This window comes from Drosophila biarmipes, chromosome 2L, assembly GCF_025231255.1.
Source record: "Drosophila biarmipes strain raj3 chromosome 2L, RU_DBia_V1.1, whole genome shotgun sequence".
Lineage (NCBI taxonomy): Eukaryota > Metazoa > Arthropoda > Insecta > Diptera > Drosophilidae > Drosophila > Drosophila biarmipes.
Window position 1 is genome coordinate 13,131,208 of NC_066612.1, and position 15,471 is coordinate 13,146,678.

A 15,471-nucleotide genomic window follows, 5' to 3' on the forward strand; every position below is an offset into this window, starting at 1 on the left:
CACATATAATTTATAGATAGTTCATCTATATTCTAGTTCATTTGTTATTTGCTATTCTATAAGGCAAATAGTCATAAAAAGAAATATATTCATTCTTGAAATTGTTTATTAGTTTAGTTTTAAACCTTTTTTATGGGAAATTACCATTTTCTCGATTCTTTTTTTTATACCACAGATAATATTGTATATGTATATAGAATATATAATGGGTGAAGTAAAGCAGAGTATCTCTCCAAAGACACGATTGTCGTGTCCTGATAATAAATAATTAGGTACAGTGCAATAGGTAATTAAAGGTACATTTAAATGTTTACACGAGAGAAGAGCGTAAGACATAGAACACAATAAAAAACCCTACTTTTTCTCCACCCTATAAATAACGATCGCCAGGCTTTCGCACAAATGGTTCACCACTTAAAAAGCTCGTCTTGAAAACGGAGAATAATAAAAGAAACCGTCAATAATTAAATCAATTGCTCGAAAAATATGTACATTTGGATGTACAATACATATATAAAAAGGAAACCAATAACAGAGCCAGAATGAAAAGCGAACTGCAAATAAAAAAGTGATGGCGCACGGTTTTACTTTGGCGCTGCTGCTCGGACGTCAATAAAAAAAAATTTTGGCGTCGACGTCGGCTGCCGCTGGCGTCGCTGCTCTCAGTCACTGCTCCCCGGCATTTGTTGCTTCTCCTGCTCTTGTTGTTGTAGCTCTCTACGCTTTGGTCACGCTGCTCCCTTTTTCGCTGCTCCTCCCAGCCCCCCACCCACTAGGCTCTTTCCACGCTTCCCTACTCCCACTCTCCTCTCCGAAACCCTCCCACTCCCTTCCGCACCTCTTACTCTAGCTCTCTTGTCGCCTCTCAGCAGGGGTGGGGGCAGCTAATTGAGAGGGGGCCGGATGCCCCCCTAAATATTGTACATATTTGAACATTTTTTCTTTTTTTTCTGTTATTTATTTTATATTTTCCATTTGCATTTTTTTCGTCAATAAGTGCAAAAAATGTTGGGTACAATATGATACTTACTTAAATTTTTTCTGTAAAACGAAAGGCGCAGAACTATTTAATGAGTAGATAATGTAGAGTTAATAACCCTCAATTAATAAAAAATTAAAAACTCCAACCCAAAAATAAGAGAACTAATCCAAGTCTCTACTGCGATTCACGATACACTAAATTCAATTTCTTTTCTAATGGAAACATTTATATTTTTGTTACAAAAGTTGATATCAAAGTGCGATCATCACTAGTGTTGTTATCTCGTTGAGTGTTCTTTTTGTTTGATTTTTTAATCGCCCAAAATAGCAATAATTAAAAATTAAAAATATTTATGGCTGTTTTTTTTTTAATACCCTCGTTGAAAGTTCCTTTAGCTTGATATTTGAACAAACAAAAATAGCCATAATAAAAAAATAAAATATTTCTGACTATGGTTTTAGTACCCCCTGGCTATTGTCCTGTACTCCTTTCCCCTTTCGCACGAATCCTGCCTGCGCCCATGCCACAGTGAGCAATCTTGAAAATCGTGAGCTGTTGTTGTTGCTCGTGCGCCTGTTGCTCTGTCTGTAATTGTTTTTGCATTTTAGCCTTTGTTGTTGGGGCATTTTCTTTGTTTTTCGTATTTCGCTCTTGCGTGGCCCGAAGAAAAATCAAGTTAACACGCAAGCGACGGGGAGGGGGTTACTGGGGGGCTAAGGCTCACGTTCGTGTACCTAAATAAAAGCCTTAAGCGCAGCTCACTTCGCTGCTGTTGTTGTTGTTGCCGCAGCTCTGCTCGCTTCGCTGATTCACAGAGCGAGCAGCGCTGCGACGGCGCGGCGCGCGTCGACGGCGACTGAAGCTCGACTTTTGCGGCGATTTGTTGTTTTTGCCGAGAGGTTGCTGCTCGGCAAGCCGCAAATCGCGAATCGCGAATCCAGTTTCTTCTTCACTTCTTCGCACGGCAGACGCCATCGCCGAGCGCAGAAACTGCGGATAAACAAAAGCAAAGGAGCGGAGCTGCGGGAGGAGAGGGGTGCCGACTGCTGGAGAAGTCATTCGATCGGAACCTCCTGCTACTTATATGGTGGTTCGTATGCCAGGATCTCTAACTTATAGACTACTAAATCGCTTAGAGGTGTACACAGAGAGAAAAGTGATCTGATCGCACGATGTTTGGCGTGATTTTTGAACCAGCTATTTTTAAGTTTTTCATATGAGCATATAAGATCAAAATATATTTAATATTATTTTTTAATATTCTAAAACTCGGTTTGAATAGTTAGTTTAATAGTTGTTCCTATTCCTGATTTACCGTCAATATATATCTATTAATTTTTCAAATATAATTACTTATAAGGACATTTTTATTATTTTGAAAATATATCTTAATATCTGGAAAGACTCAATAGTGTTGTATTAAAAATATATCACAAATTGTTTTAAAACAAACCTTTTTTTAAGATCTGATCATTTATCTGTGTATCCTAGACTTTTGAGAATAAGATATCCTATCCTAAGGAGACCTTTAAAAAGAAACCTAAGCTTGAAAATCGGACTTATTATTTACTATATTTTAGTAACCCAATGGAGGTGTCTCTGAATAAGTCATCGTCCTGCGTGGACTGTTGCAATGACTGTAATCTCATGGCCTGCTGCTCGGCCGCTGCCTGCTGCGAGGCTAGCTGCGACGCCAGCTGCGGATTAATCCCGCCAGATCCGGTCAGATACGAGTACCACGAGCCCGAGGAGAACTTTGTCTCCATAGATGATGCGAAAATCAAGGGGTTCCTTTTGAAAATCGCACAGCAACAGCAGGAAAAGGAGTTGGAGCTTAAAAGAATCAGGGATCAGGACAAAAAAGAGAGAAGGGAGAGGGAGCGGAGGGAGGCCGAGGCGCGAAGATACCAAGAGGTAATCGAGTTGGATGAAGAGGAGGCCCCATCAGCCAGGGGCTTGATCATCAGCGCAGCCCGGAGCCTAGCTCAGTGGAACTCCTCCATCAAAAGGATATCCCCGGATATCGAACTGATTCCCAGACAGGAGCACAGGATCGTTGCAGAAATCGAGCTCAGCGACAGTGATAAGGACCCAGTTAGCGAGGCAGAGGAAGAGGTAAATCTTCCGTCGCTAACTATTCATTGTATTTTAAACGAAGAGAAACTGAGGGAAAACCAGAATCGGAGTCGCAGTCGGAGTCCTCAGGATCTAGTGATTGTCGTGCCCTCTGACCAGGAAGAGGAGCAGGAGTCAGAACTTGTGGTCAAAAAGAAACCTTCCAACTCCAGGAGATCGGCGAAGAGACGTCCCTACGTAAATAGAAGGGGTCGCCACCTGTACGAATGTCCTGACTGCGGGAAGAAAGTGCAATCTAACTACAATCTAAGACGTCATATGATGATACATACGGGTAATAAAATCTTTATAAGTAGGAAATATAGACGTAAACTGATTTATTTCATACGTTTCTTCCAGGTGAGCGACCTTTTCCTTGTGATCTATGCGAGCGCCGGTTTCGGGAGTTCAGCGATCTTAAAAAGCATCGGCGGAGGCACTCACACGATCCCCGATTCATCTGTATGATCTGTCACTTGGGGCAACCTTTGGAGCAGGATTCCACTAGGTGTGCGGACTGTGAGAGCAAGAACCTCATGGTGAAGCCCCAGTCAGAGCTCTTGGGAGAGGGAGACGCGGAGGATCAGGCAGACGAGATGGAGGAGGACGAAGATGACTTGGAGGAAGAGGAGGAACCAGAAGAAGAGGAGCAGCCACGACGTGTGGCACCACCCACATTGACGGTTACTTTAATACCACCTATTCAATCTCCACCGGAGAAGATTCCACAAACCACCCTGCCAAGTCGACCGCCGCTGCCTCGGAGTTGCAGCAGTGCCAACTCCTCATCTTCCCTGAGCAATGATGGAAATATGCCTGGAAGGCCCATTAATCGCAGTCGCAGATCCTATCCCTGTCCTATATGTCATCGTCCCTTCGGGACCCGTCACAATCTTAAACGCCACTACATGATTCATACTGGAGAGAAGCCCTTTAGCTGCTCCAAGTGCCGGAAACCCTTCAGGGAGTGTTCAACCCTCAAGAAACACATGGTCACCCATATCCGAGATCGCTGGTACAAGTGCCTCAGGTGTCCCTCCAAGTTTAGGGACTATCTGGAATACGCTGATCACAAAACCAGTCACCTAGATCAACTGAGTGGCCAAAAGTCTTCCACTTACGAGAGTGAGGATGATGGCGAGAGTTCTGTAGAGGATTGTCTGGAATGCTGCGAGTGCCAGCAAAGATTCACGGAACTAGATGCTTATACAGCACATCTCAAGAAGCACGATCTGGAGTTGTACGGAATGAGTGTCGATGATGTGGTGGACGAGGAGCAGGAGGACGTGGATGTGGCCTAAATATTAATTGTTTGTTTAACTTGAAACAATCTTAAAAAATTGTTGAATTTAAATTTGGAATTCTGAATACAAGTATACATTAGGAATATTATGCATTTATATTCTACAGCAAACATGGCTCTAAGCTACTAATTATGATCAGAACATTCCAACAGCATAAGTTACAATGTTATTCCAGCCTTTAAGGCCTTCTATAATATAGTTTCGATTCACACGCCATAGTCCAACAAGTAATTCATATGAAAACTTTACAGAACTGAACGATATGCTCTTAATGAACAGAGCCTTTTCAATCGTATTTATTTATAAATATTATGATATATATTTGTATTAAAAAATAAAGGTATTAAGTGCACAAGACTCGGTGAAATATACAAAATCATTTGATCTTATTTGAAAAACCGGGTTGGGTATCCAGCGTTTAAAGAGATTGAGCTAAAATCGATTTATGTAAAAGTTAACTACAAAAATAAATAGTAAGAAGCGTAAGCTTAGGAAAAATGACTAAGATTGGGGCGCTTGTAGCGGGAGAATCCACAGTGTGAAGATCTTTAAATGTCCAGCAGAACGGGCTTTGTTTCCCTGGCGCACTTGAACACTGATCGCATCATTTTTAGGAATCCGGTGTCCTTGGGTTTCTCCAATCCTCGCTGCACACGATTCTTCATAACCGAAATAAACTCCTTGTTACTGAGTTGGTTGTCGTCTAAAGGGTGGGCAAATGGAAATACATTTTTAAACCAAAACAACATACCCTTTTACTTTACGATTAGGGGTATAATATAGAGAAATAACTGATTGCATAAGGGAGATTTAAAACGTAACCGTCCTACTTACTATTCTCATCAAAGATGGTAAAGACCACATCGACGACATGATCTGAAAGATTTACCATGGCCACCGTTTTGGCCACATGCTGCAGAGTTTGCTGGTCAATCGAAGCGCCGGCAATATGATAAAAAGTCAAGGCAGTATCCACGTCGTTGACGTTGTTCAGAAAATGAAAGAAATCCAGGTAATCCTGTTTCGAGATCCCCTTCCCATGATCCCTAAATCTCCTCTTGACTCTCTTCAACTTCTTTTGCTTCTTTTTCAAAGGATATCCAGCGTAGGCCAAAAGGAGCTCAGCGAAATCGGCTTCTGTTATATTTCCTTCTTCATTGGGTTCTTTTCTTTCAAACTCAAGGGACAGAATCTCCTTTTGCAGTTGCTCCTGGAAGTCCAGGAACTTTTCAATCGTCAGCTTTTCATCCATATTGGGTCCAAAGAAATATGTGATTAAAGCGGAATTTACACCCTGAGAAAATGATCAAAAGTAAATGAATTAGAATTTTCTAATGACTAATATGGAGACATCAAAAGGTTTAACTTGTGTGCATCGGTGGATCTGCTACTTAAAAAATGATATAGTTAGTTGAGTGCGATTGTGTTTTAATGTTTCCAAACAAATTTGAAAGAGCAAAATAGGTCAATAAGCATTATCACACAAAGTACCTTCAAGGACTGTGAGTACGTCAAAAACAGAGGGAAGTTAAGATTTGATATGTACACAGTTTAGACGCGTTCAATATATAGGGTCAAAGCCAAAAGACAGAGAATATACAAATATACAAAAGGAATCGTTTTTAGTACGGCTCGAGGTACTCTCTTTTCATATTCTTGGAAATCTCACTTTCATTACCTTAAAGGTGTTCCCCGTATTGGCGTGATCACGATGTCGGGTTCCCATGCTAGTTTGTTGCCTCACCAAAGTGGCCACCATTTCGAATTCCTCGCAGTCCACATCGCCGTCTCCATTCAAATCGAACATTCGGAAGGCAATCTCAAAGTGGCGACGGGAAACTTTTAAAGAAATATATGTGATAATAAGGATGCATTCCAAAGTCTTTTATGATACATACTTGACAGCACCGTGAGCAGGAAAATGTAATCCGAAAATGTGATCAGTCCATAGGAACCCAGCTTGTAAAAAATGCTGTTCTTCTCCAGGTGGAGATTCAACTGCTCGCCAACAGACTAAAATAAATAGCTATTTAAAGGTTGCTTTAATTTATAATAACATTTTCAGTCTTACCTTAGGATCATAGCGACGATATTGGTCCAGACCCAAGCCTAAAAGAGAAAATCATTATTGACAGTCAAGAATTCTCTAAAGATAATGTATGATTTCAAGTTCGCTACAACTAAATAGTTTCCCTATTCTGGTCCCCGTCACATACCATCTGGCTGCTTCATGCCGGGCGTCATGCTGGTCAAAAAATCTGTCGGAGTCATGTAGACTTCATGACGATCATCGGCCACCGGCACCTGAATGGTGGCAAAGTAGCGAAACACCTTGTCCGGCGTGGAGAACTGCCGGATACGGTTCTCGTACTCAATTATCTAAGGCAAACGACATTACTTTAGCTTACAATGATGGCAGGGAGCATCAAAAGAAAATACACTTTACTAAACGAGTGAGACAAAGAAATAAACCACCAATGAACTAAAGCTAACTCAAACTATCCAAAAATTAAATATAAATCTAATGATGGGCTTATGGATGAGTGATTTACCATCGGGCTGCTTGATTCCGGGATATATGGAGCGTAGGAAATCCTCGGGAGTCATGCAGACAATCGTTTGGGTGGCATCCTGTAGCCTCACGGTGGCAAAGTACCGGAAAATCTTGTCCGGAGTGGAAAACTGCCGGATACGGTTTTCATACTCGATGATCTTTGAGATCGTGTTTGTTTGTGTTTAATGGTGGTGTGTGTCAAAAACAAGACGGCACAAACATAAAAGTAAAAAAAGAAGATTTTTGTTCAAAGTAATATAAGAAATTTAACAATATATTAAAAGAAGATTAAAGGGGGGTTGTTCCGGTTTTCACATAATTTAGGTTACAATTCTTAAGGAATTTATTAATCCTTCTGATAAACCAAAAGTAATATCAGAAATCCTTATAAAAGGTATTTCCGTATTACAAAATAGTCAATTTAAACTAGTCAATAGGTTCATAAATAGTAAAATTAACAAATAACCGAAGAAAAAGGAAAGTTACAAACATATTACCCACTTTTTCCAACTAAAATAAAGAAATAATACAGAAAAATAAGTAAACTGTTTTCAGTTAAACTGGGTAAATCAATTATAAGTCGGGAAAACCCGGAATAACACCCAAATAAAAAGGACTTTCTACAGAGTTAAAAGAAGCAGAGTTATAGAGCGTCGTCAAGCGGCTTATACCTTCCTCTCGCGGAAACCGACTTTCTCGCGGATCTTCTTGCCCTCGTGCAGGTGCAGATCGGACCCACCATCCTCGTCCTCGCCGTCCTCAGACTCGGAATCGGATGACTTGTCCTCGCCATTCACGCCGGCCGCTGACGAGGGACGTTGTCCAGCATCGGCGTCTACTTTTGGCATAAGCAGACGCTTTACTCTAAAAATAGATTCCAAAATTGTGATTTGCGGAAAGCACTTTAGTGGTTAGTCAACTCACTTGCCCCAGTCCATGACGGAAATGAGGAACAGACTCAGGATGAACATGTGGAAGTACTTTGTCACATTGGGCGTCTTCTCCTCCTTGTGGCCAAATCGCTTGTGGCCCCTAATCTGCGTCAGACTGAAATCGGCACTCGATTTGGTCAGGTCCTGGTGGCTATTTTGGTTGCACAAAGTGGAGGCCATGGCGAAGGGCGCTGGATTTTGGAGTATATTGAAGGTCCTTGGCCTGGCCAAAGCGGCCAATGCCTGGCGCGTCACCAGGAATCGCAGCACTGACATTTTCGCTCTCCTGTTTCACTCGTTTTTTATAATTCTTCGATAGTATTACTTGTTTTTATGCGCATTTTTTTGGCAATGTTTCAGTGTTACCAGAGACTGGAAAGCGGAAAATACCATGTGCGGCAGGTGTGCTCAGACTTTGTTTATGCTTGAAGTCAGGTGTTTTTCAATTTAATTTATATACATATTTAATTTCTATATTTTATCATATTTGGGTTTTATTTCCAAAACCTTTTATTTTTAGTTAGTAATTTTTTCAACAAAGTATTCAAAGTAAACAGTAATAATGTACACAAATACGAGAGCCATAAACTAAAATAGTTATTTTTGCTTGTTTAAGTTTCATAATACGTCATTTAAAAAATGAATATGTAAATATTATTGTTAATTAATTTGTTATTATTGTTTATTTATTTATTGAAGTAACAAGAAAGATATTGTCGTGTATTTGTCTATGCTAACAATATAAAGGTTTGAAGCTGAGCTAATTTTATAGCACAACTTGGCACATGGACAAAAGCTGAATTGTGCAGACAAACTTTTTATACCCTTTTTTGAGAATATTAAAATTCAATCGGAAGTTTGTCTTTTAGTGATGTAAACATAACCGATCCCTTGATATATATATCATGATCATGAATAATCAGCACAAACTAGCTCAGACTATTTTCAATAGCTCTCGTAGGGATAATCGGAATAATAATATAGAAATATTTTTAATAATTGCTTCTACTTTGGGGTACTTATTTTGTTAAGATTTCAGAATTTTAAATATTATTCTAAAAGAAAAGGCTGATAGAATCAAACAAGTGTCATTAAAAACATTAATTTTTATCAACATTATAGCAACCTATTTGCGTGACCTTATGGGTTTGTCCAGCAGTCAGTCACATTTTAGTCACGTAAGACAGAGGCGCGAAAAGTGTGTGCTTTTCGAATTCTGATTCTCACCATCTCCAAGTAGTTCACTTTTTAAAATCACACCTCGGTCTTACAGCGGATAAATTGCAGCTGATTGCCGGCACGCACGCACTTTAAACACCATTAATCAATCAAAATGAGTCAATCAGGCGGTGCAATTACACCCACACTTGCTGAGATATGGAGTAAAGTTGCATTGGCCATCGCGTGGCTTGAGTAAATTGAAATTCCGAATGCATCAAAAAATCGGAGAAAAAAATAGAAGACGGAAGAAAATGGGAGGTTGCAGCAGGTGGGATTTCACCTACCTGAAGTTTTGATTAATGTTGCGCACGCCCCAATTGTCTGAATCGCTGACGTATTTATTAAGCGATACTTATTTATAGCTTTTCGCTAATGATAGTGTTTGTATCAACACGCTGCAAGCCACTTCCTTTGATTTTCATCGCCAATTGGGAATGTTAGATGAATAATTTATATTATTAAAAAATGGATATACAATGGTTTAAAATATAAAAAATATATATAAGTTGTTGATATAAAAGTTTCCTGATAAAATTTTTTTAGGGCAAATTAGTAATAATATTATTAATGAAAACTTATTTAACTTTATGCGTATTTGTTTGGTAATTTAACAAAACTAAACAAAAAAACTTGGCACTCTGAAAAATACGAAAATTAAAAATATAAAGAAGATACATTCCGTTAATTCGGTTTTATAAATATACCTTAAAAGGATGTACGATTCTCAAAATGTAGTACAACTTTTACAATTGCTTTTCCATTATTATTTTTTTTTTTGGTAAAGTACCCCCGAACGTTTTCTCTGATACGCTCTAATTACAATTGGACTTTTAAATTGCCCTGTTCGATTTGAAACAATTAAATCCGCATTAGAGCTGGACACGATAGGATGCTGAAACTCAGGCACTCGAGCGACTGGCTGGCCGTCTTAATTAAATCACTTCGATCCGTTGGCAGTGCTTCATTTGCAATTTGTTGGAATTAGAACGGAGATCTGGCCAGCGACCAACTGCCACCGCTTGATTAGCATTTTGCAAATTAATTTCTCATTAGCAACAATTTCAAATAATTGGAAGTGCATACGCAACGAGTGCGTGGTGACCAGTCTAGAAAATGGTCAACTGGGTGGTGTCCCTGCCCCCTTGAACCCGTGCCCATGGCCCGGAAGTTGTTTGTCGATTGGCCTTTGGAGGCAGCCCCGTAATGGAGCCAGACCTTTATCAGTTAGCCGGGCTGTAGGGCCCGCTAAATCAATGCAATTAATGTCACTTCCTCTGCGTTTAATGTCTATGTTTTCAGTAATCGTCGTTGGCGCCATTAGGCCTCGATATCTGCCAGTCTTCTCAGCCAGTTCTGCCAGCCTGTTAACCGGTTTGGCAGAGCCACAGTTCTGCATCATACACGCAGAAAATGGAGTGGATACTTTGAAGATCTGTGTAAAAGTTATAAATCTGCATTTTTGAGGTTAAATACTACAATGGTATAGAAATTCTTGAATAGAAAGGGGTCTTAAAAGATATTTTATATAAGGATGGTAATATCCCTTTATTGTTTATAAAAAACACATTATAATATGTTTTTTAATTTAATGTTCAACTTAGCCATGTTTTGTCAAAGTGTATTTTCAGGAGACAACAGGTCTTAATATCAAGTCGTCGGTTTTGCTCATGTTAATGTTGATGATGGCGAGGACTATGAGTGGGGCTTTTGTCTTGAATTGATAGTGGCTAAAATGAGCTGGTCATTCGAAGCCGGTCCCTCAAGTGTGTTGAGTAAGGGGATTTTGCGATGTGTGCTAACCGGGATTGTTTAATATGACAGCAAATATTTAGTATTGGTAATATATTATTGGCAGCCAATTCAAAGGTGAAATCATATTACCAGCTCCCAAATAACCCTTGATTTTGTACTATTTGTAGATCCCATTTCAAAGTAATATGAAATGAATTTAATTAAAGATATAAGCGCAGTCTAGCTCTCCACCGTTAGTGCCATGTTTGCAATCCATGTTCGATGCTCGATGTGAGCCCACTTTGGTCCCATTCATGTTCGTGTTTATATAGATCCCATGCAATATCTGGTCACGCCATCTCATGGCTTTATTTGCATGCATGTAGATTCCTATTTTTATTGCCTTACTAGACTTTCTGGTGCAGTTTCCCAAGTAAAGCGTTTAAATTATGTCTATATATGGTTGGTTTAGCACTCGATGAGCTCTTGAAATTTTCGACTACTGGGGGTGGTGGGCTAATGCCAGAGCAATTAGCTATAGTTGTTTTCTCGTGTTGAACCCGATCCTTCGGCTCCATCCGCTGCTCCTTTTGGCAAGCAATTGATTTACGCTTTGCTACGCAAATTCTAAAGGATAAGTGGAAGGAGGTGGAAGGACCAGACAAGCCATTAGCAAAGGACTCAAAGTGCAAACACACAAATTGGCACACATTTTGCAAGGGACTTAGAGGACACTTTGTGGGCGCCGATTTTACCAGCCTTATAGGTCAACATTTAGGGTCACCGAACTACAAGTTTTTAATGGAATTTCAAAAGTACTTTATAACTTTACACTCTAAATATTAAAAACTGATATCAAAACGAAGAAACTCTTTAAAGAAGAAACTCTTTAATCAAAATAATTTCTTTAAGATTTCAACTACATATACTATAAATGAGAGTAAATTTTAAAATAACTTGTTGCATTTAAGAAATAATAGACCTACTATTTTAACCCCAGTTGTAACAGAGCCCTTTGAATAAGCAGTACTTGACTGCTGCAAAAGACTTTTGTCAACAGCAAACCCACACAAGGCAAAAAAGGAGTCGAATGGGTATGCAGTCGTGGAAATTGGAGGAGCTTTGGGGTGGGATATAGTAGGGGATATTGGAGTGGATATACGGGAGGAAAAGGTGAACACACGCACACAGGGCCGAGCATCAAAGAGCTTTTAATTAATCAAGAGGCAATCCACTTTGGCGTAAGAGAACTTTGGCCAATATGCCAATACCAATTGGGAGTAAGTCAACCCACCTTCCAGCTGTCTCCCTCGGTTTTAGTATTTCGGTCTCTCTCTGATTTAGTGTCCTGTCTCCTTCCGTTGGTCTTAGCCTTTACCTTGGCTATTCGGTACTCTTTGCCATTGTTTTTCCGGAAATTTTCGGTGCACATGCATTTATTGATCGGTTTTTTCAGCAGAGCATTTTTGGCATACAAGATTACTTTGTTTCATGTCCAACTCAAGGCGGTTAGCAGCTGTCTCTTGCTCGAATATATGAGCCATCCTAATTTGACAGCCAATCAATGTTTCATTAAATCAGTGGGTTGCTGATTTTATTGCTTTATTATCAGCGCTAGTAACTGGGTCACTCACTCTATTTCCTACTTAACTACCGAAACTAAGCTATGAATTTTAATAGCAGCAGTAAAAGATTAAAGACTTAAGAAGTAAATAAAATATACCAGGGAATAGTCTGAAAGATATTTTTTTATTTATTTTTTTAAACTTATATAAAAAACCTTTAGAAAATATATTTATATATATATATTTAATAATATATTTACTAAATATATTTAATTTTCAAGTACCATAAATTGGCAAAACTGCAAATTGTGCATCAAATATAAGAATTTTTAATTTAAAAAGGCTTTGCTTTTAATTTGCTTTTAAATTTACAAAGTAAACCGTAATTACTAAAAAAAGGCAAACTTTTAACGCTTTAACCCAATGACTCGAAACACCAAGCCGCCTAAACAAAGTCTTTAAAAATTAAACACGCTTTACAAAGAGGCCCTTAAAAAGTTTTACCCAAACATAAAAATGTGAAAATAAATGTGAAAGTAAAAATAATTTGTATTTACTCGACATAATATAAGAAAACCAACTGAGACCAGGAGCTAAGCAATTTGAGGGCGCTTAAAAAGGGAATGTTAAGGTGGCTTGAGGACATGTGGCTTGTGCAAATATTTGTACTTAATTAGTCCACACGACCAACGCCAAAAAAACAGCCAACATTTGCTTAAAAGCGTGTGAAAAGCGCCAAGCTCATTTTATAAAATAAACAAATTTATTTAATTACATTTAAGAGGCATGCGTGCGTTTTATCCCTTTCCTCCTACACGGAAAAATTAAAAAAAAATAATATTTGAAAGCAGACGAACAAGAATCAAAAACCTTTCCACTTTAAATCAGATTTACCTTGCCTTCATTGAACTATGGACAGGAATGCAGATATACTTTTAATTTCATCAATTCGATTAATAATAAAAAGTCACAAAGGCAAGAAATCAAAAGAGAGAAAAATGCAATCACGCAGAAAATATTTGCATATGCCAATACCCCCGAAACTCAATAGTCTGCCCGCCTTTCCCTCTTTTTCCGACCGGAAACGGATGTAAACAATGGCCAGAGACCGTCGCAAAAAGGCAAAGGCCCCCGCAGTTTTCCACTCCCCCGCGAAAAAGAGTCAAAAGCGTTCCAATAAAAATGCACCGAACAATAACGGAAAAAGCTGAAAACTCAAAAAAAAGAAAAACAAAAGCAGCGCCAAAGAAATAAGTCAAGCCCGAAAAGAAGAAGTGCCCCGCCATTGATGATGAAAAATCGAAAATGGATGCTCGTTTTTGGATTGCCCGTCCATTGTTGTTCGGTGAGCGGAACTTAAAAAAGGGAAAAATTCGACTGAAAATGCTGAGAACAAAAAGGAAAACGGTTGGCACACACCGAAAAAGGCTAGCTTCCCTGACAGGGGGTATTGAAAATTATATGATGACTAAAGAAATGTGTGCGCGAGCTCCATTGTTCCTGTCAAACAAGGTATACAAATATGTATAATAAAAAAAAATAGAACCCAGTGGATAATTGTTTAATTGTCGTTTTATTGGCCATGTCAGGAAAAATGATTTGTTGGTTGATAATAAACGACAACTGAGTTTAACGAAATAAATTTAAAAAGAAGGAAATCTAAGAACTAATTAAACCAATATTAAAGTACTATCACTAAAAAATATTTTAAGTTACCAAGGAGTATATCAAAAACATGGTTTAAAATTTAAAATATTTTTATTGCCAATTTAAAACATAAACAAATTGCTTCTGACAATATAATAAACACTTTAAAATGTAAGCTTCAACCTTGTCAACATTATCGATTATGATTTTATTAAACGGCATTAAAAAGAATATTAAAATTTAAAGTCGACGCCAACTGATGCCAAACAAAAGAAAATCAATTCATCATAAAGTCAAGTTAATATTATTTGAGGATTAAGTAAGAATAGGTATTGCCTTTCCAAAACAACTATTATTAACCTGTGTGTAATTATGCAATAATAATTTGCATATATGCAACACCAAAGTGTGCAGATTTTTGTACTTGGCCCGCAGCTGTTTTGGCCAGAGAATAGAAGCCAGACAGCGACATAGATACAGAATCAGATGCAAGCTCTGAGATACATAGTGTTTATAGGTTGTACAATATTTGCCCACTCCGCTACTGTCCAAGATAAGTGCTGTGAGATAAGCTCCGGCTTCGTATGCGTTTTGCAATTCAAAGTACCAACCTCAATGAATTTTCCAGTAGCGCGATGCAAATCTGCGAGTAAGATATGACCAATGCGATAAGCACATATCAGAAATTGAGCTAAATGTCATGGGTTGACATGGGATCTTTAGAGCGGCCGGAGGCAACGATTGGTCGTTAATACCATTTATAATTAACACAGCCATTAAACATATATTGCCAAAGAATATTAGGCATGCGTACATAATGTTAGGATAACTAAAATTTTTTTTTAAAATATATACTTTTTTTAAACTAAGAATTTTACTTCAATATTCTTTGTTACTGAGAAAAGTATAAAGAAGAACTTGTTGATATTCAAGTGGTATGCACTAAAGCCCTTACCAAAACCAGGAAATATGAACTAGAGTGTTCATTTAGATAATGCATCACTGGCCATACTCCGCTCCACCCGGCCATTGTTGGCCAAAAGCAGCTGCTGCATCGCATCCATCAAAAAGCAGGAACAGAAGCTTCCTACTGGCCCAAAAACAAAGGCCAGGCCAAGGCACACAGTCCAGAGGACATCAGTCAAAAAAAGATGTTCGGAAGCCGGGCTTTCAGAACTCCCCGAACTGATGAGGTAAACAATGTCAAAAGCCAGTTGGCCAAGGGCCCTTTGTTGTGATTTATATTGATGAGGTCGCCTGGTGCCTGAACCCTTGTGTTTCCCCCAAGGAAATCGAACGCACTTGACTCGCAATGAATGGAGGCTCCGCAGCCAGAGGCTCCCTTTGAAAGCGATTATTTGCCATCGGCGAACAGACCCGGAGCAGTCTATATTTTGCGCCAGGAAACAGGGAATTCCAC

General features: G+C 38.9%; 2 protein-coding genes across 3 annotated transcripts; one reads left to right on the forward strand and one right to left on the reverse strand.

Annotated features, from left to right (window-relative positions):
- The first annotated feature begins 1,706 nt into the window (after nt 1-1,706).
- On the forward strand, nt 1,707-4,653 carry LOC108034116 (zinc finger protein 660). Its single transcript, XM_017108896.3, has 3 exons — nt 1,707-2,072; nt 2,563-3,392; nt 3,458-4,653. The coding sequence occupies exons 2-3, from the start codon at nt 2,570-2,572 to the stop codon at nt 4,396-4,398; spliced, it is 1,764 nt and encodes a 587-aa protein (XP_016964385.1). The 5' UTR covers nt 1,707-2,072; nt 2,563-2,569; the 3' UTR covers nt 4,399-4,653.
- A 2-nt stretch (nt 4,654-4,655) lies between these two features.
- On the reverse strand, nt 4,656-8,257 carry LOC108034117 (calcium uptake protein 1 homolog, mitochondrial). Of its 2 annotated transcripts, none has more exons than XM_017108899.3 (8): nt 7,880-8,257; nt 7,627-7,819; nt 6,618-6,780; nt 6,473-6,510; nt 6,300-6,414; nt 6,080-6,240; nt 5,236-5,695; nt 4,656-5,104 (listed from the first exon to the last, which is right to left on the reverse strand). In XM_017108899.3, the coding sequence occupies exons 1-8, from the start codon at nt 8,161-8,163 to the stop codon at nt 4,950-4,952; spliced, it is 1,569 nt and encodes a 522-aa protein (XP_016964388.1). In that variant the 5' UTR covers nt 8,164-8,257; the 3' UTR covers nt 4,656-4,949. The 2 variants fall into 2 exon arrangements, with proteins under 2 accessions (XP_016964388.1, XP_016964389.1); XM_017108900.3 differs by lacking the exon at nt 6,618-6,780 and adding an exon at nt 6,954-7,113 and having other exon boundaries at nt 7,880-8,255.
- Between the last annotated feature and the right edge of the window lie 7,214 nt (nt 8,258-15,471).

Coding starts and splice junctions, on each gene's coding strand:
- LOC108034116 (XM_017108896.3), top strand. CDS start 2,570: ATGGAGGTGTCTCTGAATAAGTCATCGTCCTGCGTGGACTGTTGCAAT. Junction 3,393..3,457: donor TCATATGATGATACATACGG/GTAATAAAATCT, acceptor CGTTTCTTCCAG/GTGAGCGACCTTTTCCTTGT.
- LOC108034117 (XM_017108899.3), bottom strand. CDS start 8,163: ATGTCAGTGCTGCGATTCCTGGTGACGCGCCAGGCATTGGCCGCTTTG. Junction 6,415..6,472: donor ATCGTCGCTATGATCCTAAG/GTAAGACTGAAA, acceptor TATTTATTTTAG/TCTGTTGGCGAGCAGTTGAA. Junction 5,696..6,079: donor ATACGGGGAACACCTTTAAG/GTAATGAAAGTG, acceptor TCATTTTCTCAG/GGTGTAAATTCCGCTTTAAT.